This window comes from Scyliorhinus canicula, chromosome 10, assembly GCF_902713615.1.
Source record: "Scyliorhinus canicula chromosome 10, sScyCan1.1, whole genome shotgun sequence".
In the NCBI taxonomy this organism is placed as follows: domain Eukaryota; kingdom Metazoa; phylum Chordata; class Chondrichthyes; order Carcharhiniformes; family Scyliorhinidae; genus Scyliorhinus; species Scyliorhinus canicula.
Genome location: NC_052155.1, coordinates 169,433,363 through 169,457,807, shown reverse-complemented (window position 1 = coordinate 169,457,807; position 24,445 = coordinate 169,433,363). Strand labels below are relative to the sequence as shown.

The window sequence follows — 24,445 nt, the reverse complement described above, 5'->3', positions numbered from 1 at the left end:
CTACTAAGGACAAAAAAATCAATACGGGAATAAACCCTGTGCACGTGGGAGAAGAAAAAGAGTACTCCCGAGCCCTCGGCCTCCCAAACCTCCAGGAATCCACCCCTCCCATCTGGTCCATAAACCCCCACAACACCTTGGCCGCCGCCGGCCTCCTGCCCGTCCTAGAACTAGAACGATCCAGTGGGGGATCCAGCACCGTATTGAAGTCCCCCCCCCCCCATGATCAGGCCCCCCGCCTCCAGGTCAGGAATGCTGCCCAACATACGCCTCATGAAACCAGCATCATCCCAATTTGGGGCATATACATTTACCAGCACCACCCTCTCCCCTGCAGCTTACCGCTCACCATCACATATCTGCCGCCACCATCAGCCACCACCTCAGACGCCTCAAACGCCACCCTCTTCCCCACCAGGATCGCCACCCCCCGGTTCTTCGCGTCGAGCCCCGAATGGAAAACTTGCCCCACCCACCCCTTCCTCAGACGAACCTGGTCCGCCACCTTCAGGTGAGTCTCCTGAAGCATGGCCACGTCCGCCTTCAGCCCCTTCAGATGCGAAAACACCCGGGCCCGCTTAACCAGCCCATTCAACCCCCTCACGTTCCACTTGATCAGCAGGATCAGGGGACACACCGCCACCTCCCCCGCAACTAGCCCATCGACTGCTCGCCCCTGGCCAGCACCCGCTACTCGGCCCGTTTCCCATGGCGATAGAACCTCACCCCGACCCCCCCGACCCGCACCAGCTCCTCCCTGGCCATTCCAGCAGCAACCCGGTATCCCCCCCCCCCCCAGGCTAGGACCCCTCCTAGCCGCGACACTCCCTCCATAGTACTCCCGTGAGCCAGCTGACTTCTGCTGACCCCGGCAGCACCCGCCCTAACTCCGACCCCTCCCGATATGGGGTCACCCCCTCCCTGCAGCAGCTCCTTGACACCGCTCCAGCGCGGGAAAACGGAACTGATATCCACGCCCCCTGCCTCCAGCTCCACCCCCCTCGTCCCGCAGCGCGGGAAACCAGAGGAAAGCGCGCGCTTTCACACTGCCCCACCCCACCCCCCCAATGCAGCTCCCAAATAGCAGTCCCAACCCATCCACCAACCCCGTACAAAAAAAACAGACCCCCAACACCCCCCTTAAAACACAAAACCATAACCAACACCATCCGAAAGCAGAAAAAAAAACAGAATAGCCAACAACAGCATAAACAATGATATAAAAAATCCCCACAGCCCCCAATCCCTAGTTGGAGTCCAACTTTTCAGCCTGCACAAAGGCCCACGCCTCCTCCGGGGACTCAGAATAGTGATGCCGGTCCTTGTAGGTGACCCACAAGCGCGCAGGCGGCAGCATGCCGAATTTCACCTGCCTGCCGTGGAGCACCGCCTTCGTCCGGTTGAACCCGGCCCTCCACTTAGCCACCTCCGCACTCCAGTCCTGGTAGATGCGCACTACCGAATTCTCCCACTTGTTGCTCCTCACCTTCTTGGCCCATCGCAGCACACACTCCCGGTCACTGAACCGATGGAACCGCACCAGCACAGCCCGCGGGGGTTCATTCGCCTTAGGCCTCCTGGCCAGTACTCTGTGGGCCCCCTCCAGCTCCAGGGGCAGATGGAAAGATCCTGCCCCCACCAGCGAGTTCAGCATCACGGCCACATAAGCCGGCAGGTCCGACCCCTCCACGAGGCCCAGGATCCGCAAGTTCTTCCTCCTCGACCGAAACTCCATCTCCTCAAAACGATCTTGCCACTTTTTGTGGAGCGCCTCGTGCATCTCCACCTTCCCCACGAGGGCCGAGACCTCATCCTCGCACTCAGAGGTCTGCTGCTGCAACTCAAGGATCGCTGCACCCTGGGTTGTCTGGGTCTCCAGCAGCTTACTTGTAGTAACTTTCAAAGAGTCCAGAAACTCCACTTTCAGCTCCGTAAAGTAGCGCAGAAGGGCTGCCTGCTGCTCCTGCACCCACTGCCTCCACTCCTCGGGGGCTCCACCGGCCGCCATTTTATCCACCTTCCCCCGCTTTTCCAGGGGAGCTGCTGCCGTTTTTCTCCACACCCCACTCCGGGTCCGCACCATAAATCCCGGGGGATATTACTCCAGACACCTTCACACACCGGGAATCGTTGAACCAGCGCCGTTTGGGGCCCTTAAAAGAGCCCAAAAGTCTTATGATAGCGGGAGCTGCCGAACGTGCGGCTTAGCTCCGCATTGCCGCCACCGGAAGTCCGCTTCTGCTCCATTTATAACAGCAAATCCAGTGCAGCATTTTACACCAACCCCTTTAGGATTTCTCTGTCTTGACTGCTGTGCAAACCGTTCACAACTGCTTTAATTCTCAATTTCCAGATGGTATTAATAATTACATCAAACATATCATCTATCTCTGAGGACTGTTGTCCAGTTTAAATCTAGTTACTGCTATTGTCTCTTTAAGTCAGGACATTTTATTTATTCTTCCTTGAATTCTTCTGAATAATACCTTGGTCTCTTTTCTGTCATGTGAGAGTACCTTTAAGAAATGGATGTTTATCAAATAGTTGCAGTGATGCCAGTGTGTGGGTGGAGCTGAGCTGTGATTCTGCTTTTACTTTCGCTTTGAACAAAAAGGCTGGTGTGTGTGTGTTTTAGTTTTGTTTTCAGAGCTGAAGAAGCTGCAGTCACAGCAAGAAGGTGCATCGATCTCCCTCTGCAATTTAAAGATTGTCTCCAGATCATTTGAGGATTTCAAAGTAATACCTGTTTCTGTAGAGAATTTAAACCTGCTGGCTTTCTATAAAAAGGGTATTTTGGTCTTATGGATGTTGTTAGGAAAGTTATGAAGGGTTACTTATAGAATACTGTATCTGTGGGTATGATTGGTGTTGATAGTTTTTAAGATGTTTACTGTGGGTTTATAAAGTGTTAACTGGATTCATAAATAAACATGGTTTTGTTTTAAAAGTACTTTAGATCTCTGTTGCATCACACCTGTAAAGTAGGCCCTTGTGCTCCCCATAACCACAATCTATTAAAAGTCGTGGGTCGGGTGAACTCCATGATATACTTTGGAGTTTTCTAAACCCTGGCCCATAACAGTTCTCTTGACTTCAAGTGTCTTAAACGCTCTTTCTGTCCCAATTCCCTGGTTATCTGGATTGTATTTTGTTCCTTAGGAAGCTTGCATCTTTGCAACTCCCTTGTCCTACCCAGCTTCCCCTGGCAGGGTTGAGAGTTGTTCACTCCGTCCTGCCTCCAACTTCCCACAAATTAAGTTAAAACTAAAATTTAGAAGTTTTTTTATCCTTCCAATGGCCTCCAGTTGCTAAGCTGCCCCCACATGCTTATGCCTTTTATTTATTCTTCACCCTGTAGTCTTCTCTAAGCACAATAGAAATATAGGTGGAATTTAACCAACCCCCATACATACAAACACCGTTGTCAAGCATGAATCTAATTATAGGTTTACCCTTCCAGGCACAGAAAGATTAAATTAAACCCACTTAAAATGGGTTTAACAGAGATAGCCCTTTCTGGCTGGGCTGCGAACGCCAGGAAACACACTGCTAAATGTGCTCGCTCTGGGACTTTGTTCCCATTTAGTTAAAGTGCTCCTTATGTCTTTGATTTGCAAAGAGAATCAGGTTCCTGACTGTTTCTGATGAGAGCACATCCTCTCATTTACAGGCTTTCTTTAAAAATCACATCAATCAGAGGCAAGCGATCATTTTCCAATTTTCAACTGCTGAACACCCATCTTGCCAGCGGAAACAGGGCAGCTAGCAGTGGATACTCACTCACAAACCCATTAAAAACCATGACTAAAAATAAATGCATGCTCATTCATTTCATCAAGTGCAGATGTGTTTTGTCTTGTTTTCTCATTGCTTCACCAACCCATACTTTTAGGACTTTGTCAAAGACATGACTCAAAATAGACAAGCTGCAATACCACAATAAACAACTTAAATCAATGTCTCTCGCAGCATGATGGTGTGGAACATTAAGCCAGGCTTCAAGTACAGATAAATTTAAGTGTACAGTAATTTAAAAAAAAAGAATTCCTATGCTGCCAATAACTAATGAGTTCGTGCAGACAGATCGTGGAATAAATAACTACCAGATTGAAACAATTTCCCTATTATTCCTGTACACTGTACTACCAAACAATGATAGTGCCAAAGTAACAATTCATAGTTGGCACGATCTGTGGAAAACATAATAGACTATATGTGTACAGGTGAGCAAGAATGAATCAGAGAGAGGGATGAATATGAAAGAGAGAGAGACAGAGAGAAGATGAATGTGAGAGAGAGAGAGAATATTCTCCTGCAATTCCTTGGCATACAATTCCCATGGTTATCCTGGGGTCACACTGACTGGCTGACTGAATCCTCCAAGAGAGAGAGAGAGAGGAGATGAATAAGTGGGAAAGACAAAGAAATTGATCTCTGAACAGAATGAAGAAAAGAAAGCTGGAAAAAGCATCAACTCCAATTGATAATATCGGTGTTTCAATTTCATGGCATTCCACTTCTTTTTTTCTCCTCTGACTAATTAAAGTTTGATGTATTATTGTAGTCTGATGGGTATCTGGGAACAAAGCCTGATGATACGACCCCGGAGAGAGACATGACTTCTTAAGCATTCGTGACTAAAGGACAGTGATTGATTACTGTCTGTCCTGTGAATGCGTGACATGGTCAATGACAGCAAGATCTGTATAAGGAGAGACAAAGAACTTCTGGAGTTATAACATGTAGGAATAACCAACATTAGAAGCAGCGCCCTAGGTCCTGGAAACAGAGAGGACACTGGAATTCACCAAGAGGGAAACTGTTCACTTTGCCTCTTAACGGGTGGTATTTAGGTCCCAAGACGCGAGTTTTGATACCGTTTGTAGAACAGAATTTTGATACTTTGTGAAATAGAGCTTTTGATACCTTTGTAGTGGAGTTTTTATACTTTTGTGGTAACTTGGTAAAGGAGATTGTTGTCCATAACGCTAGTTGACCCAAGTTTGAGGTGCAACACTATTTATATATGGAAACTCAATAAGTAGGAAACAATGCTCACTCACCAACTGTCATCATGCTTTTTCTCATTGTTTAAAATCAGCTCAGTTTCTACATGCAAGGTTCACTTTCAGCCTATTGCCCGATTTCATTTCTGGTACGTTTTATTCTGAATTTAATGTTTCTGTCTCATTGCTTTTCCTGTGGGTCAAAATGCTGCCTTTTCTAGTCAAAATTATGGACACAATCCAGGAAAGGATCAGGCCAAGCCAGCTCCTGGCTTTTCCCACTACCCTGACTGGAAAGCTCCCCCAAACCTCCTCCTAGCTACTTACTTGATTTGACAGGAACCTCCTTTGGCCTCACTTGAAAATAAAGTTTGGGGCACCTTGGCCATCCCATTGATGCCCAAAGTTAACAACTCAATTTTCAGGCAAAGCTGTAAATGGGCAAGCCGTAAGTCTGCTTGTTTACAGCAGGAGGCTGTTTAAATGTGCGAATTAGAGTCCGACATCAGTTGTAGGATTTCCACTACACCTTTCATGAAGCATCTTATGACCAACCTCTTGCTATTAGTGTGCATGTGGCCTTGGGAAACTAAATCAGGAGAAACGTCAAAGCAAAATTAATGGACCACATTTAAAGAATTAAAAATGGACACTAGGGCAACATGGTGGCACAGTGGTTAGCACTGCTGCCTCACGGCGCCGAGGACCCAAGTTCGATCCCGGCCCCGAGTCGTTGTCCGTGTGGAGTTTGCACATTCTCTCCATGTCTGCGTGGATCTCACCCCCACAATCCAAAAAGATGTGCAGGGTAGGTGAATTGGCCATGCTAAACTGCCCCTTAATTGGAAAAAAAGAATTGGGTACTCTAAATTTATATTTTTAAAAATGGACAAAGGATATAGTGTCCTGAGGTGCTGTTAGTTAGAACATTCAGAAATTTGCGAATGGAAAATTGTTAGGTCTCAAAGTGTTTACATGATGAAGTAATTTGCTGGAGAGAGACAGGCCTTTATGCCATAAATCTAGTTGACATGTGGCCTTTCAACTTCACACAAGAAATAAAAACTAGTTTTAGAAAATGAAAAAGAACATGAAGCTTAACTAGGTTGGTCTCTTTTGGTGGATAGCCCAACCTTCTCATCATATCCTTCAGTCCTTTCTCGTTCCAGGAACATACTCAATTGTCTGATAAACTATAGTGTTTACCTCAACAGATTTGCTTTGAAACTAACTGTTTGTGCCACATCTCCTATATTTCCACCAATCTTCTGCCCAGTTTATGGTAAAAAGTCAGGAGAAACTGTTAATTGCAGCTGAATGAGGGCATTGTAGACTAAAAGCCTGTTTTTATTTAAATTATATGAAGGTTATATTATCAACAGACCATCACCTTGTAAGGATGACTATTCACTTTAGTTAGATGAGTAAAGTGCAAAGAAAATGTTTAGGCAAAGCTGCATAAAACATGTGCAGGCCCAAGGGCTGGCTGATCAAAAGCTATGCGACTATGATGTTTTTCCTTCTTATTTTCTATATACCTAAAAACAAAATTGTCTAACATCTGGTTAAATGCAATGGTCCTCACCTGTTGATACTATCATTTGCAAGCTGGATCCGACTATCCACCTGAAGAACAGTTTTATAATCCACATAAGCTTGCCGATAACGTTCCAGGGCTTCATACGCCATGGCCCTTCGCAAGAGAGGTTTCACGGAAAATGGCTGCAGCTCCAAAGCCCTAGTGAAATAAAAGTCAAAATATTCCATAGCGTTCACAGCACAAAAAAAGCAAACAAATCCATGCCAGTGTTTATGCTCTATATATGCCTCCTCCTTCACCTGACCTCATCAACACACCCTTCTATTCATTTTTCTCTCGTGTTCATAAAGCTTCCCCATTTAAGGCATTGATTTTGGTCATCCCAGCTGCTCTTTGTGGTATTGAGTACCATGTTATAAAGTTTGCAGTGCCATGATGGAATTCAAACACCATCTCTTCAGAAGTTGAAACCTTAACCAGTACCTTAGGATATCTGACCACGCTATTACACAAGTTTTATAAAATCATAATCATAGAATTTACAGTGCAGAAGGAGGCCATTCAGCCCATCAAGTCTGCACCTGCCTTTGGAAAGAGCACTCTACTTAAGCCCACACCTCCACTCTATCCCCGTAACCCAGTAACCCCACCTCACCTTTTTGGACTGTAAGGGCAATTTAGCATGGCCAATCCACCTAACCTGCACATCTTTGGACTATGGGAGGAAACTGGAGCACCCGGAGGAAACCCACGCAGACACGGGGATAACATGCAGACACCGTACGGACAGTCACCCAAGCCGTAAATCGAACCTGGGACCCTGGAGCTGTGAAGCAACAGTGCTAACCACTGTGCTACTGTGCCACCCACAATGGCTGGTACTGATGTTATCTTTTCCTTTCTATGTTCGTTTACTTTTCTCTCCTTTTACTCTGAATTATTATTGACTCCCTCCCAGCTCTCATCAAGAGAGCAGGAATGATTGCAGTGAGTTAGAGAGGGTACTTTGCAGTATTTTACATTGGAAATAGGCTCCTGCACATTTTGAATGTGTTCACTGGGATTCATTTAGGTCCCTAAATGTGGAAACCTAGTTGGCTAGGCAGCAATCACGAAATGGGGCAAGCGGTAGCGTATACACAGGATAGTCAGAGGATTGGTGTAGTGAAACGCATTTTAAGGAACTGAAGATGGAATCACATTAATAGGCATATGTTGTAATTTCCTCTGATGCATGTTTCAATAAGGTTATCAATTTTATGCCAGCAACAAATATTGGGGTGATGGATGAAAAGTGATGGCAGTTACATCTTGGAGGGTATCTTTGCCAAAATGCAGTTGTTTTGATGGAATATGATTAGGTTTCGAAACAAAATTGTATTTGAGATATTATACATATTAATGAAAGTACATCAATAGAATCACAGAATTCTTACAGTGAAGGAGGCCATTCGGCACTGGCTCTCTGAAAGAGCATTCTACCCAGTCCCACTCCTCTGCCTAAACCCCGTAACCTAGCACATTCCTTCTTTTCAGATACCAATCTAATCCTTTTTCAGATACCAATCCAATCGATCATACCTGCCTACACCATCCGCGCAGGAAGGTCGTTCCAGACTCCAACCATCCACTAGGTCAAAATGCTATTCCTCACATCACTTTTACCCCTTTTGCCAAACTCACCTGCAGCAGTGATAGGGCCATTTAAGTGTTCAAGCTTCAAAGTTTGATTAAAACGCGATGTTATAATCATCGTCTGAGACAACGTACATCTACCCACGGGAATCTACTTGAGAATATTTTCTTCATTAAACGGCCAGCTGTGAAGTGTTCTCACAACTAACAAGGCCAATTCCTTATTAGCAATAGCTTGCAGCTGTGAAGCTAGAGGCTGCTCACAGTCAAAGGGAGTTAAAGTGACGTTCAGCATATGACCAGGAACAGGGCGCTGTCCAGGAAGTGTTTGGTCGGACGGACAGGCAGAAGCTGTAGTTGTCCCTGTTATGGGTATCCCCAATATTTAAAGATGGCTTGAAGACCTCACAGACAAAATTGGCCCTCACTCCACAGCCCCCCCCCCCCCCCCCTTCCCGAGCACTGGGGCAGCAGCTCCAGTGCCCTTGAGCTGCACGCTCAAAAATGGAAACTCATCTCCTCAGTTCCCCTCAGCAGCCAACTTCATGTTTTTAAAAAGAAATACTAAAAGAAGCCTGCACAATTTCTCCCTGGGGAGCCAGTTAATTCCAAGGAGGCCTTTCAATCCCGGCCTGGGTCACTGTCCGTGTGGAGTTTGCACAGTCTCCCCGTGTCTGCGTGGGTTTCGCCCCCACAACCCAAAGATGTGCAGGGTAGGTGGATTGGCCACGCTAAATTGGCCCTTAATTGCGAAAAATATGAATTGGGTAATTTAACTTTTTCTTCTGCAAATATAAATTTAGAGTACCCAATTCTTTTTTTCCAATTTAAGGGCCAATTTAGCGTGGCCATTTCACCTACCTGCACATCTGGTCGCCTCACTACCAGAAGGATGTGGATGCTTTGGAGAGGGTACAGAAGCGGTTTACTAGGATGTTGCCTGGAATGGAGGCATTAGCTATAAGGAGGTTAGATAAACTCGGTCTGCTCTCACTGGAACGAGGGAGGTTGAGAGGTGACCTGATTGAGGTCTACAAGATTATGAGTGGCATGGACAGAGTGGATAGTCAGATGCTTTTTCCTAGGGTAGGAGAGTCAAGAACTAGTGCGTGGGAAAAAGTTTTATTACACAGAGGGTGGTAAATATATGGAACGTGCTGCCTGGGGAGGTGGTGGGAGCAGGTACGATAGCGGCAATTAAGGGGCATCTAGACAAATATATGAATAGGGTGGGAATGGAAGGATATGGACTCCATAAGTGCAGACGGTTTTAGTTTAGGCAGATACCATGGTGGGCGCAGGCTTGGAGGGCCGAAGGGCCTGTTCCTGTGCTATATTGTTCTTTGTGTTGTGGAGGTGAAACCCACTGTCACGGGGAGAATGTGCAATCTTCACAAGGACAGTGACCCGGGGCCAGAATTGAACCAGGGTCCACGGTGCCGTGAGGCAGCAGTGCTAACCACTGCATCACCGTGCCCCGAGGGTACTTTAAATTTATTTTTTTAATTTTTAAACATTTAAAAAATTTAATGCAAATTAGGGTTAAAGAAATGCTTGCCATATTTGGGTGAGATCTGGATCTTGCCATTGGGAGCTAGCCGGTTAGATGGCAAACTGAATCGCGCCCGGCGCGAATCTCGATTTTGGCCTTTCCCACTTTTTAACTGGCGTGCCCAGATGTTTCTTACAACGAGGTTGTTAGATTGCATCCTCTATTTCACCCAGCTTAATTCACCACATTTCCTTCTTCGTTGTTCTTGTATTTCTTTCCAAGTCTTCAAATCTCATTGACTAAGGAGATAGACTGTTGATCTGGTTGTTCATCAAGCTCCAAATGTTGTTTCAGCTTATACTCCAGCAATTTATGGGGCAAAGACTTTTCAAACTGAGGTTTGAAGGAAACCGTCTAACTAATGAGGTATAGCTGCTTCAACAAATTCCAGGCTAACATTTTAAAATATCTGTGACGGAATTTTCCTCATAGGCTGATGACTGCTGGAGGCTGCATTGCTCTAGAGGAAACCCTGCCACAATTCCTCAGGGATTAGTGTTGTAACAAAGGATTTAGTAACAAAGTGAAATCCTGTTGTGACACATAAAAGCACTTGTGGTATCACCTCAAAGGGGCAGAGCTAGATACTGCAGTAAAAAGATTAGCAAGTTTATCAAGTCCTGCTCTTCCTGCATCATTGAAATGCAGCAGGGCACTCAAAGGCCGACAATCAAGAACCCTACCAGTGGAGAGGGAGGGAGGGAAAGAGGATCATTTCTGAGGTTTGGCTGTAGAGCTCCAGCCAACTCCCCCTGCAGGCAGGTGGCTAGCTGATGGAATATATAGAGGTCTGAGGTCACAAATTCATTCACAGAGTTGATACAGCACAGAAGGAGGCCATTTGACTAATCAATTCACCTAGTGCCATTCCCCCTCCTTCTCCCCGTAATCTTGCATATTCTACCTCTTCAAATATTAATCTAATTCCTTCTTGAATGCCTCAACTGAACCTGCCTCCGCCATTCTATCAAGCAATGCATTCCAGATCTCAACCACTTGCTGCAAGAAAAAGTTTATCCTCATATCTCCATTACTTCTTTTGTCAATTGCATAAAATCTGTGTTCTCTTGTTCTCAATCCGTCCATCAATGGTAACAGTATCTCGGGTTTGTGAAGGGACGTCACCTGACGTCAACATTTACACGGCTCTTAAATGTGATAATGATGCCAGCGGAGGGACGTGAGGTTAAGGTGGTGGTAGCCAAGGATGCAGAAAAGGCTTTTGATCGGGCAGAGTGGAAGTACCTGTGGGATATCCCGGGAAGGTTTGGGTTCGGGCAGTGATTCGTTAGCTGGGTCCGGCTGTTAGATCAGGCACCGGTGGCGAATGTAAGGACCAACCGGGTCCGGTCAGAATACTTTAGTTTGTGTAGGGGGACGAGACAGGGGTTTCCACTCTCCCCACTACTGTTTGCCCTGGCCTTAGAGCCCTTGGCAATGGCGCTTTGGTCATCGAACATCTGGCGGGGGATAGTGAGAGGGAGGGGTGGAGCATAGGGTTTCACTCCACGCGGACGACTTGCTCCTTTACATAACAGACCCGTTGGGGGGGATGGCTGGGATTATGGAGATATTGGAGGAATTTAGTCGGTTCTCGGGCAACAAATTAAACATGGATAAGAGTGAGGTGTACGCGATCCAGGCATGGGGGCAGGAGAGGAGACTGAGTAAGTTTCCGTTTAAAGTGGTGGGAAGGAGTTTTAGTTACCTGGGGATTCAGGTGGCAAGGGACTGGGGTTAGCTCCATAAGTAAAATTTGGGCAGGGCGGTTGAGCAAATGAAAGGGGACTTCCGCACGTGGGACATGCTCCCGCTGTCATTGGCGGGGGGTGTACAGACTGAAGATGACAGTCCTCCCGAGATTATTTGTGTTTCAACGTCTTCCAATTTTTATCCCTAAGACATTTTTCAGGAAGGTGAATGTGGTGATCTCAGGTTTTATATGGGCTGGTAAGGTCCCGAGGGTGAAAAAGATCCTTCTGGAACGAGGGTGCAGGCTTGCCCCTTCTGAATTTCATTTATTATTACTGGGTGGCGAATATATCGATGGTTAGGAAGTGGGTAGTGGGGGAGTGGTCATTGTGGGAGCGAGTGGAGGCGGCGTCCTGTAAGGGTACGAGTTTGGAGGCATCTCTGTCGTTCTCGCCGGCTCGGTACTCCACAAGCCCAGTGATGGTGGCAGCTCTGAGGTTGTGGGGGCAATGGAGGCAGCACATGAGATTGGAGGGGGTATCGGTATGGTCACCGATCTGTGACAACCACCATTTTCTTCCAGGAGGCCTGAACGGGGGCTTTAGGAGGTGCCAGCGGGCAGGGATTGAGAGATTTGGTGATCTCTTCATTGAAGAGGGTTTCTCGAGCCTAGCGAGATTAGAGGAGTTTGAGTTACCGGGTGGGAGTTCGGTACCTACAGGTACAGGACTATGGCCGGAGGCAGGTTCCAAGCTTGTCGCTCCTCCCTCTAAGTGGACTGCAGGATAAGGTGATGTCAAAAACAGGGGTTGGGGAAATATATAAGGAATTGATGGAGTGGGAAGGGGTCCCAATCGGGGAGGTGAAGAGGAAGTGGGAGGAAGAGTTGGGAGGGGAGTTGGAAGTCAGACTAAGGGAAAAGACCTTGAGGAGAGTTGTGTGCTCGTTGTGTGCCAGGCTTAGCCTGATTCCTGTTCAAGGTGGTCCATAGGGTTCACATGACTAAGAGTAGGTTTTTTGAGGAGGTGGAGGACAGATATGGGCGGTACGGGGAAAGTCCGACGATATACGTACACGTTTTGGGCGTGTCCGAAGCGGAGGGGATTCTGGTCGGGATTTGCGGACATCATGTCAGAGGTCCTGGAAGGGAGGGTTACTCCGAGTCCAGAGATGGCAATATTTGGGGTGTTGGAAGATCCTGGGGCCCCGGAGGGGAGAGAGGCCTACGTTTTGGCCTTTGCCTCCCTGGTGGCCCGGAGACAGATTTTGCTGGGATGGAGGGACACGGAGCCTCCAAAGTCAGGGGTGTGGGTCAGCGACATGGCAGAGTTTCTCAGGCTGGAGAAGATTAAATTTGCCTTAAGAGGTTCAATTCAGGGGTTCATTCAGAGGTGGCTGCCGTTCATCGACTTCATTTTTTTCCAATTAAGGGGCAATTTGGCCTGGCCAATCCACCTATCCTGCACATCTTTGGGTTGCTGGGGTGAAACCCACGCAAACATGGGGAGAACGTGCAAACGGACAGTGACCTAGAGCCGGGGTTGAACCTGGGACCTCGGCACCGTGAGGCAGCAATGCTAACCACTGTGCCACCATGCTGCCCCCATCGACTTCTTTAAGGACAACTGACCATCAGCAGAAGGGGGGGGAAAGGGAGGCATGGCATTGTAGAATAAGGATAGGGAATCTAATATACGGGCAGTTAGGAGGTAGGGCGGGGGGGGCAAAGTTGGGTATATCATTATGATGTTGTTGCGTGTGTCAGACCTCTCTGTTATTTTGAATGTTTAAATGTTAAAATTATAAATGCTTTAATAAAATATTTTCTTTTTTAAAAAATGGTAAAAAATATCTCCCATCCACCAATAGTAATAGTTTATTCCTATCTACTCCATCCAGACCCCTCTATTTTGAATGCCTCTATCAAATCTCCTCTCAGCCTTCACTTATCTAAGGAAAACAGTCCCAACCTCTCCAATCTATCTACTTAATTAAAGCCCCTCGTCACTGCAACCATTCTTGTGAATCTTTTCCGCACTCTCTCTTCACATCTTTCCTCAAATCTGGTGTCCAGAAGAGGTACTCCTTTGAAGCTGGACCAGTGTTCTGAAGTTTAACATAACCTCCTGGCTCTTGTATCCTATGTCCCCAGTAATAAAGCCTAGGATGCATTGTGCTTTATTAACTGCCCTCTCAACAATCCTGACATCTTCACTGACTTACACTAATATACACCCTGGTTCCTCTACGTCTGCACCCCATCCCCTTAGTTTTATACTGTATCTCTGCGTTCTTCCCCCAAAATAAATAATTTCACCCTTCATCTGCCAACAACTTGTCTATGTCCTTTTCGAACTTCTACACTATCCTCTTCACAATTCATAATGTTTCCAAGTCATGTATCACCCACAAATTTTGAAATTGTGCCCCCTATTCACCAAGATCTAAGTCATTAATATATATGTCAGGAAAAGCAAGGGTCCTAACACCAACTCCCGGGAATCTCCACAACAAACCTTCCTCCAGTCAAAGAAACATTCATTTAGCACTACAGTCTGTATCCTGAGGACCATGAAGTAACGATGTGTAATATAAAAACAAACAACAGGTTAACCGCTTTATGTTTGAAGCCTGCTGTATAAAAAAAGGTCTACTCAAAGAGGGCATGGCACAGTTTCATACTGCACAATAACTGATTACTGCAAATCTGTCCTGTGCAGTGTCCAATATTGCAGCTACAGCAGATCAGGAATTGCTGTGTTAGTCAGATTTTTTTCCTCCATTGCAGTGTGCTAACGTAGCGTTTTGTCTGTAAGCAACCAGTGATTATGGCACTTTGTTAGTTTTCTTTCATTAAAAACAATTTAATTCCACAAGCTGGATTTTCAAATAAATCTGAATTACAAACATGGTGAGATGTTTTCTGGCACTATGTAGATAGACTATGAGGCCTGTGATACGCTTCTCCAAAGCAAATATTCTGAAATTAAATGCAGCATTAAATACTGGATTTTGTACTAGCCTCTGACTACAAACATAATTTCTTGTTTGTCTTCTGAAGGAACTTCACTGGGTAATACGTCATGTTTAAGCCCAAGCCAGACTTTTTAAAATATTTTCTTTTAGAAGGCTGTTGTTTGGAAACAGTAAATCATGGTGCACAATACACATGGGACAAAGATATAAATTCTACATGGCAGCAGACCTTGCGGCATAACTTTTATTTGTGAGTACTGAAGCATCAACATTAGTTTAGAATTATATGTGGATCTGAAACTAACATGGGTAACCACAGGTTTAAAACATTTCACAAGTTATATTTTGACTATTATATTGCAGTATCTGTGCTTATCCATACAATGTGAAAGTAAAAAACAGTGCCATAAATCTAATATAACAACTGCTATCATAAAGAAACATTTCAAGGCAGTTCATAAATAGGAAAAGGGAAGCCAAGACACCGAGCGAATGTTTAGGGGGGTTATCCAATAGTCTGGTCAAAGACATTGAGGTGGGGGGATGGGGAAAGGGAGCTGGCAACAAGGGGAGGCAGATTTGTGTTTGGGGAGTTAATTCTCCCAAAATTGAGCCAGGTCAGGATTCACATCAACACCATACTGTAGCAACTTAACTGTCAATTCCTTGTCCACTTCCATCCATGCCTGCTTGGTTGGAGTGACTGTCCTCTTCCCTCTACCTTGGGGTGATCTCACTTCAATGCAGTTACCAAAATCCCTCTGCAGGACTTTCAGATAAAAGTCAGAGACCTGGGGAGCAGCCTTTCCAGGTTATCCTCTCCATTTCTGTGGGTGCTACATCCTCAAAAATTCATGTGTTCTGCTTAGAAATTATTCCTTTGACAAAATGGATGCTATCAATACTTCCTCAGGAAACTAAGGAATTCAATTTGGCATGTCTACATTAACCAACTTTTACAGATGCACCATAGAAAGCATCTTATCTGGCTGCATCACAGCCTGGTATGGCAACTGCTCTGCCCAAGAAAACAAGAAACTTCAGAGAGTCGTGAACACAGCCCAGTCTATCACACAAACCTGCCTCCCATCCATTGACTCCATCTGCACCTCCCGCTGGCTGGGGAAAGCGGGCAGCATAATCAAAGACCCCTCCCAACCGGCTTACTCACTCTTCCAACTTCTTCCATCAGGCAGGAGATACAAAAATCTGAGAACACGCACAGATTCAAAAACAGCTTCTTCCCCATTAGTACCAGATTCCTAAACGACCCTCTTATGGACTGACCTGATTAATACTAACCCCTGTATGCTTCACCCGATGCCTGCGTCTATGTGTTTACATTGTGTACCTTGTGTTGCCCTATTATGTATTTTCATTGTCAGAGTCACGGGAGCAGCAGGAGTTTCTTAGGAGCTGCTTCACGGAGCTAAAAGCGGAGATGCTGGACCCTATGAGGCTTCTATTGAAAGGTTGGTGGAGACCCAGAAGATGCAGGGGACGGCGATCAAGGAGGTGTAGCAAAAGGCCTCTGACAATGAGGACAAGATTTTGGGCCTGGCTGTTAGAGTGAAGGCGCACGAGGCCCTGCATAAGAGATGGCAGAAGAAGCTGGAAGACCTTGAAAATAGGTCGAGGAGGCAGAGGGGTCGGGTGCGTATGTGACCACGATGCTAGGAACGCTGATGGGCGCGGGGGCCTTCCCGTGGCCCCTGGAGCTGCACGGGGCGCACAGAGTCCTGGCAAGGAAGCCTAAGGCGAACGAGCCACCGAGAGCTATGGTGGTAAGGTTCCACCGCTTCACCGACAAGGAGTGTGTCCTGCGATGGGCAAAGAAGGAGTGAAGCAGTAAGTGGGGCAACTGCGAGATCCGTATTTACCAGGACTGGGGTGCAGAGCTGCCTAAGAGGCGTGGGGGATTCAACCGGGCCAAGGCTGTCCTCCACAGCAAAGGGGTGAAATTCGGGCTGCTACAACCTGCGAGGCTGTGGGTCACGTACCAGGACCGGCACCATTATTTCGATTCGGCGGATGAGGCGTGGACTTTTATTAAGAACGAGAAGCTGGACTTGAACTAATGGAGACCCGTAGAGGGAGCCAACAGTGGGATTGGAGGTAGAGGTGGAAGCGGCCGGGGTCAGCATGAGTCAGCTGACTTACGGGAGAGCAATGGGGGAGGGGGCAAAGTGGGGTTAAGCGGATGCTTGGCTTGGGAAAGGAGGATCAAGGGGGAGGGGGGAGGTTTGGGATGCTGCTTTGCTGGCTGTGGGGGAAGCAACTTTCGGAGTCAAAGGGGGAGTCGGGACGGGGAGCCTCCGGCTGGGGGGCTGGAGTGTGCGGGAGACGCGGACACGTGGCTGGCCTAAAAAAGAGGATGGTTAGTCGGCGGGGGGATGTAATTAACCCTCCGACCTAGGCTGATCACGCGGAACATGAGGGGCCTGAATGGGCCGGTCAAGAGGACCCGTGTGTTCTCGCACTTAAAGGGCCTAAAGGCAGATGTAGTTATGCTACAAAAACGCATCTGAAGCTCGCTGATCAAACTAGGCTGAGGAATGGATGGGTGGGGCAGGTCTTCCACTCGGGGCTGGATGCGAAGACCAGGGGGGGTCGGAATCTTGGTGAGCAACCGGGTGACATATGAGGCGGGGAGGTATTGTGGTGGATAAAGGGGGTAGATATATTATGGTGAGTAGCAAGCTGCAGGGGGCCCGGGTGGTGCTAGTGAACGTGTATGCTCCGAATTAGGACGATGCGAACTTTATGAAGCGAATGTTGAGTAAAATTCCGGATCTGGAGTCATGTAGTCTGGTAATTGGGGGGGGGGAAGACTTTAACATGGTCCTGGACCCGGCACTGGTCTGGTCTAGATCGGGTAAGAGGCCGGCAGCGGCCAAGGTCCTGAGGGGGTTCATGGACCAGATGGGGGGAGTGGACCCGTGGAGATTCACTCGGCCAAGGGTGAAGGAGTTTTCTTTCTTCTCCCATGTCCACAACGTGTACTTGCGGATCGACTTTTTTGTGGTGAGCAGGGCGCTAATCCCGAGAGTGGAGGGGGCAGAGTACTCAGCCATTGCAATCTCAGACCATGCTTCGCACTGGGTGGAGTTGAGGCTGGGGGTGGAGAGGGGCCAACACCCTCTATGGAGACTGGACGTAGGACTATTGGCGGATGAGGAGGTCTATGGGCGGATTAGGAGGAATATCCAAAACTATGTGGCGACCAATAATACAGGGGAGGTTTCAGTGAGTATGGTCTGAGAGGCACTGAAGGCAGTTATCAGGGGGGAGCTAATTTCTATTAGGTCCCACAGAGAGAAGAGGGATAGGAGAGGAGAGGTTGGGGGGGGGATACTCAGGGTGGACAGGAGGTATGCGGAGTCCCCCGAGGAGGGGCTGCTAAAGGAGCGCCGGAGCCTGCAGGCGGAGTTTGACTTGCTTCCCACAGGGAAGGCAGAGGCTCAGTTGAGGAAGTTACAAGGAGTGGTGTACGAGTATGGGGAGACGGCAAGTAGGATGCTGGCGCACTAACTACGGAAGAGAGAGGCGGCCAGAGAAATTGGGGGAATTATGGACGGGGGGGGGGGGGGGGGTTAACATGGTCCTGAGCTCGGAAAGGATCAATGAGGTCTTCAAGGATTTCTATGATAAATTGAATGAGTCAGAACCCCCGGAGGGGAGGGAAGGGATGATGCAATTCTTGGACCAACTGAGGTTTCCGAAGGTGGAGGAGGAGCTAGTAGAGGGATTAGGGGCCCCGATTGAGTTGGAGGAATTGGTTAAAAGTTTGGAGGGTATGCAGTCGGGCAAGGGGCCGGGACCGGACGGATATCCTGTAGAATTCTATGGGAAATTCTCAAGAGCTGTTGAGCCCGATATTGCTGAGAACCTTCAACAAGGCTAAGGAAAGGGGAACCCTTCCCCCGACGATGTTGCGGGCCTTGATCTCACTCATCCTTAAGCGAGATAAGGACCCGTTGCAGTGTGGCTCCTACAGGCCGATATCACTCCTTAATGTAGACGCCAAACTGTTGGACAAGATCCTGGTCACTAGAATTGAGGACTGTGTCCCGGGGGTGATTAATGAGGACCAGACGGGGTTTGTCAAGGGCAGGCAGCTGAACACGAATGTGCGGAGGCTCTTAAACATGATCATGATGCCCGGGTGGCTGCAATGAATGCGGAAAAAGCCTTCGATCGGGCGGAGTGGGAGTACCTGTGGGAAGTGTTAGGCAGGTTTGGATTTGCCGAGGAATTCATAGCGTGGGTCAAATGACTGTTTCAGGCCCCCGTAGCGAGTGTGTCCACGAACTTTAGGCTGCATCGAGGAACGAGGCAGGGCTGCCCCCTGTCCCCATGCTGTTTGCCCTGGCAATCGAGCCGTTGGCCATGGTGCTGAGGATGTCTAGAAACTGTATTTTTCAGATCCGGTGGAGGGGATGGGGGAGGTCATGCAGATCCTAAAAGATTTCGGAGATTTCTCGGGGTATAAATTGAATGTCGGGAAAAGCGAGCTTTTTGTGATCCATGCGAGGGGCCAGAAAAGAGACTGGGAGAGCTCCCGCTCAAGATGGTGGGGAGGAGCTTTCGCTACTTGGGCATACGGCTGGCTAAGAGCTGGGATGCCCTGCACAAGCTCAACCTAACGCGGCTTGTGGATCAGATGGAGGGGGACGTTAAGAGGTGAGACATGCTACCGCTTTCCTTGGCGGGCAGGGTGCAGTCCGTGAAGATAACGGTCCTCCCCAGGTTCTTGTTCCAGTGCCTTCCTATCCTCATCCCCAAGTCCTTCAAGCGGGTGAACAGGATTATCACAGGATTTGTGTGGGCAAACAAGACCCCACCAGTTAAAAGACAGTTCTCACAGCGCAGTCGGGGGAGGGGGTGGGCTGGCGCTGCCGAACTTCGGCAGCTATTATTGGGCAGCGAACATATCCATGATTTGGAAATGGGTTGGGGGGTCGGTCGGCGCGGAAGCGGCGTCTTGCAGGGATACTAGCTTGGGGGCACTGATAACGGCTCCCGCCGACACGGTACACCACATGCCCGGTGGTGACGGCGGCACTGAGGATCTGGGGTCAGTGGAGAAGGCACAGGGGGGAGGTCAGGGCCTCAGTCTGGACCCGGATACGAAGCAACCACAGGTTCGTCCCGGGTAAAATGGACGGAGGGTTTCTAAGCTGGCACAGAGTGGGTATCAAAAGGATGGGGGACTTGTTTATAGATGGGACTTTCTCTAGCCTGAAGGCGTTGGAGGAGAAATTCAGCTTGCCCCCAGGGAATACATTTAGGTACCTGCAAGTCGCACTTTCTTGAAGAAGCAGGTGGTGGAATTTCCGCTGCTACCTGCCCGCAGGATACAGGACAGGGTGGTCTCGGGCATGGGTAGGAGACGGAAAGATATCAGACATATACCAGGAGCTGCAGGAGGCGGAGGAGCTGAAGGGCAATTGGGAGGAGGAGCTGGATGAGGGCCTGTGGGCGGACGCCCTGGGCAGGGTCAATTCCTCCTCATCTTGTGCCAGGCTTAGCTTGATTCAGTTTAAGGTGGTACACCGGGCACACATGACAGCGGCAAGAATGAGCAAGTTCTTTGGGGTGGAGGACAGGTGTGTGAGGTGTTCAGGGAGCCCAGCAAACCATGTCCATATGTTTTGGGCATGCCCGGCACTTTAAAAATTCTGGCGAGGCTTTGCAAAGGCTATGTCCGAGGTATTGGACACTCGGGTAAAGCCGAGTCTGGGGACAGCGATATTTCGGGTGTCAGAAGATCCGGGAGTGCAGGAGCCGAAAGAGGCCGGGGTCCTGGCCTTTGCCTCCTTGGTAGCCCGGAGACGGATTTTGTTAATGTGGAGGGATGCGAAACCCCCAAGTGTGGAGACTTGGGTCAGTGACACGGCTGGGTTTCTAGGTTTGGAGAGGAGAAAGTTTGCCTTGAGACGGTCCTTGCTGGAGTTCTTCAGGCGGTGGCAACCGTTCCTTGATTTTCCCGCAGAATGTTAAGTGAGGAGGAAAAACAGAATCTCAAGCAGGTATTAGGCTTCTTATTTGTATACTCTTTTTACTTCCTATATTGGGGCCTAAATTGGCTGTGCAATGCCAGAAAAAGTGCAACATGACTCAATTTTATGTCTAATGTGTTGCGAGACAGTGTATGGGAGGTAATGGACAAACAGAATTAAGTTTGGGAAAGGCATCATTGAGCAGAAGATAAGTTGGCGTTTATGAAGGATGGGAGATGAGACAGCAGCAAGGTGACCATTATATTAGGCAAGTTGGGTGGTGACAAGCTAGCTTTTCATGATATGTACCTTGATCCTAGATACTTTAATTAATTATCCCCAGTGATTCCCCTTTAATTTGGATTTCCATCTGTGATTCTTATGTCTCAAGCAATCTACATCTGTCAACAATTATTCAGCTTGCTTAAATTATCTACCTTCTTCTATACATTTCTGCCCCTTTTTTCATATTCCTTGAGAAACCGAATGAAAAGGGTCATTTGTGAACATGGTGAATTTCTGGTTCCGCAGCACTACCCCAAGGAACATTACTTGTTATTGTCTGCCAATCTCCCTGTTATCCTGACTTCCTGCATCCAAACTCCCAACCAGTCTCAATTCCTCTCGGATTAGTTTAATGGAATCAGCAATTCACCAGATACCGAAATAACCTGATTTCAGGTTTTGGAGGAAGCATGAAGGGGCAGAAAAATCAGATTTACCTACCGCCTCAGTGCCATCAAATAGTTAGTTATACATAATATATCTTTCAGAAAACCAAGCTGCCTCTCCCTTCGTGACTTTACACTTCACCAAGTGCTCATGTTTTCTGTTGCTGACGATGGATTCTTAAAAAATGTTCCCATTAGTGGTACAGTATTAAACTCATTGATGTGTTAGTTATTTGATTTCCTTCAACTTGGGCCTTTAATGTAGTAAATGCCCCAAAACATTTCACAGCAACAGTATTAAACATAATTTGACACCAGGCCAGATGAACAAATATTTAGGTCACATGATCAAAAGCTTGATCAAAAGCGGTAGGCTTTAAGGAATGACTTAAAGGAGAAGGTTGAGCTGAAGAGTTTTAGAGAGGGAATTCCAGAGCTTAGGGCCTCAGCAGCTGAATGATGAAAATCAGGCAGGCACCAGAGACCAGAATTAGAGTTGCACAGAGCTCTCAGCAGGTTCAATGGAGGAGGATGCTGGGGACGTTACAGAGATAGAGAGGAAACAAAGCCATGGAGGAATTTGAAACCAAGGATGAGAATATTGAAATGGAGGCATTTCCGGACCAGAAGCCAATGTAGATTAGTGGGTACAGGGGTGATGGGTGAATAAGACTTGATGGGAGTTAGGATACAGGCAGCAGAGTTTTGGAGGAGCTCAAGCGAATGGAAGATTGAAGCCAGGACAGCATTGGAACAGTCCAGACATAATCTAGAGGTAACAAAGGAATGGATGAAAGGTTTCAGCAGCAGATGATCTGAGACAGAAGTGAAGCTGGACAATGTTATGGAGGTCAAAGTAGCTGAAATTGGTGTTGAAATAGACATGTGGTCTGGAACTCATCTCGGGGCTAAATATGACACTAATGTTTCAAACGGTCAGATTCAGTCTCAAACAGTTCTTCTTGCTTTATGGATAAAGGTGCAACATTTTCTACTTCAAATTTTCAGATGGTGTCAACAAAGCTAGCAAGCTTTGGAAATTATAACTTAAAAAAAAACATTTTATGAGGGTATTTGTAGTTTTTATTATAATAACGATAACAGCAACATAAACATGTTACATTAAACAATTCCATCCCTATCACGTTCTTCGCACCCCCAACAATGAAACAATAGCCTAACTCCTCCCCCTCTAGATTTCTGCCTCTGCTGACATTTTAATTTTCTCCAAGAAAGTTGACGAACGGCTGCCACCTCCATACGAACCCTAACATTGACCCACTGAGGGCAAACTTTATTTTCTCGAGACTGAGTAACCCAGCCATGTCACTAACCCAGGTCTCTAATTTCAGGGGCTTTGAGTCCCTCCACGTTAACAGAATCCGTCTCCGGGCTACCAGGGAGGCAAATGCCAAAATGTTTGCCTCTTCTGCCTCCTGGACTCACGGCTCTTCCGACACTCCAAAGATCGCCACCTCTGGATTCGGCACCACCCGTGTTTTAAGTACCGTGGACATAACCTTAGCAAAACCCTGCCAAAACCCTCCAAGCTTCGGGCATGACCAAAACATGTGGACATGATTTGCTGGACCACCCGCGCACCTCGCACACCTGTCCTCTATCCCAAAAAACTTGCTCATCCAGGCCACCATCATGTGTGCCCAGTGGACTACCTTAAATTGTACCAGGCTAAGCCTGGCAGAGGATGAGGATGTGTTAACCCTGCTTAAGGCATCCGCCCACAGACCCTGCTCTATCTCTCCCTCAAGCTCATCTTCCCACTTGCCCTTTAGTTCCTCTATCTGAGTTTCCTCCAACTCCAGAAATTCTTGGCAGCTTTCCGATACCTTCCCCTCTGGAAATTATAACTTACGCACACCAAAATCCTTCATTGTTTTAAAGAAGAAAGGCTTTTGTTGGTGTTTTTGATCTGCATGTGTCCTTTACTTCTGTGGTTAGAGCTTATTGGTTATCTGTTAAACTAGCATGTAAAAGGGACAAAACGCCTGATTCAGTCGCAAAATATTGTTATAAATATGGAATCTGTCTAAATAAATTGGAATAATCTCTCCAAGTCAGCAGAAGAAAACAATCCCAACCAGTAACAAGCAGCTTCTTTCGGGAAAAGGACGAGCAGGGTCTTTTTAATAATAATAATAGTAATCTTTTATTGTCACAAGTAGGCTTACGTTAACATTGCAATGAAGTTACTGTGAAAAGCCCCTCGTCGCCACATTCCGATGCCTGTTCAGGTACATAGAGGGTGAATTTAGAATATCCAATTCACCTACAGCATATCTTTCAGGACTTGTGGGAGGAAACCGGAGCACCCAGGGGAAACCCATGCAGACACAGGGAGAACGTGCAGACTCCGCACAGACAGTGACACAAGCCGGGAATGGAATCTGGGACCCTGGAGCTGTGAAGCAACAGTGCTACTCACTGTGATACCGTGACCATGTTCTGGATGGGTCTGACACATCTTGGTGTTTAAGTTAACATTCTCAGCCATCATAGTAAAATGTGAATGTGTCTGATAAACTCATGGCAGAATTCCAAACCTTAGTGCAAATAAAAGACTATTAAAAGACTCTTACATTTATCATTGGATAGTAGTAGATGTTTATAGAATTTATTTTATAGAATTTACAGTGCAGAAGGAGGCCATTCGGCCCATCGAGTCTGCACCGGCTCTTGGAAAGAGCACCCCACCCAAAGTCAACACCTCCACCCCATCCCCATAACCCCACCCAACACTAAGGGCAATTTTGGACACTAAGGGCAATTTATCATGGCCAATCCACCTAACCTGCACATCTTTGGACTGTGGGAGGAAACCGGAGCACCCGGAGGAAACCCACGCACACACGGGGAGGATGTGCAGACTCCACACAGACAGTGACCCAAGCCGGAATCGAACCTGTGACCCTGGAGCTGTGAAGCAATTACGCTATCCACAGATATACATGCATAGTACATTTACTTGTATTGTCTCTGAGGCGTTATCTATTAAATTTAGTGCACATGGCTGCAATGATGTTGCGGTTGTTGCATTATGGGTTGATGCAATTTTTATTCCACAATGCTGAGCTAAACTGCTTCATTGAGCCTCTAATGCAAGAAACAATTGTGCAAGTTCATACGCCACTTTAAATTTCCACTTTTAATACTTTGCATATCTCACTGAGCAAAAATGCAGAAAGGTGAGCTACTCCCAGTGAGTCACACTGTTGATGATGTTGGCCCCAGGGACAAATTATTTTTCAATTTTACAAGCTCCTGCTTCTATTGCAGAGCTTTGCACGAGACGAGCACGAGACGAAACTCATGTATGGAGGTCACTACACATAAATTACTGCCTGTAAGATTTC

At 47.2% G+C, this 24,445-nt stretch overlaps 1 protein-coding gene across 6 annotated transcripts in view; it reads right to left on the bottom strand.

Annotated features, from left to right (window-relative positions):
* Nucleotides 1–24,445, bottom strand: part of LOC119972765 (sperm-associated antigen 1-like) — a 179,118-nt gene that overhangs the window by 85,086 nt on the left and 69,587 nt on the right. For all 6 annotated transcript variants that reach the window (XM_038810095.1, XM_038810100.1, XM_038810097.1 and 3 more), the window contains exon 13: nucleotides 6,592–6,744. In XM_038810095.1, coding sequence (XP_038666023.1) covers nucleotides 6,592–6,744 — 153 coding nt within the window. The remainder of the gene's footprint in view (nucleotides 1–6,591; nucleotides 6,745–24,445) is intronic.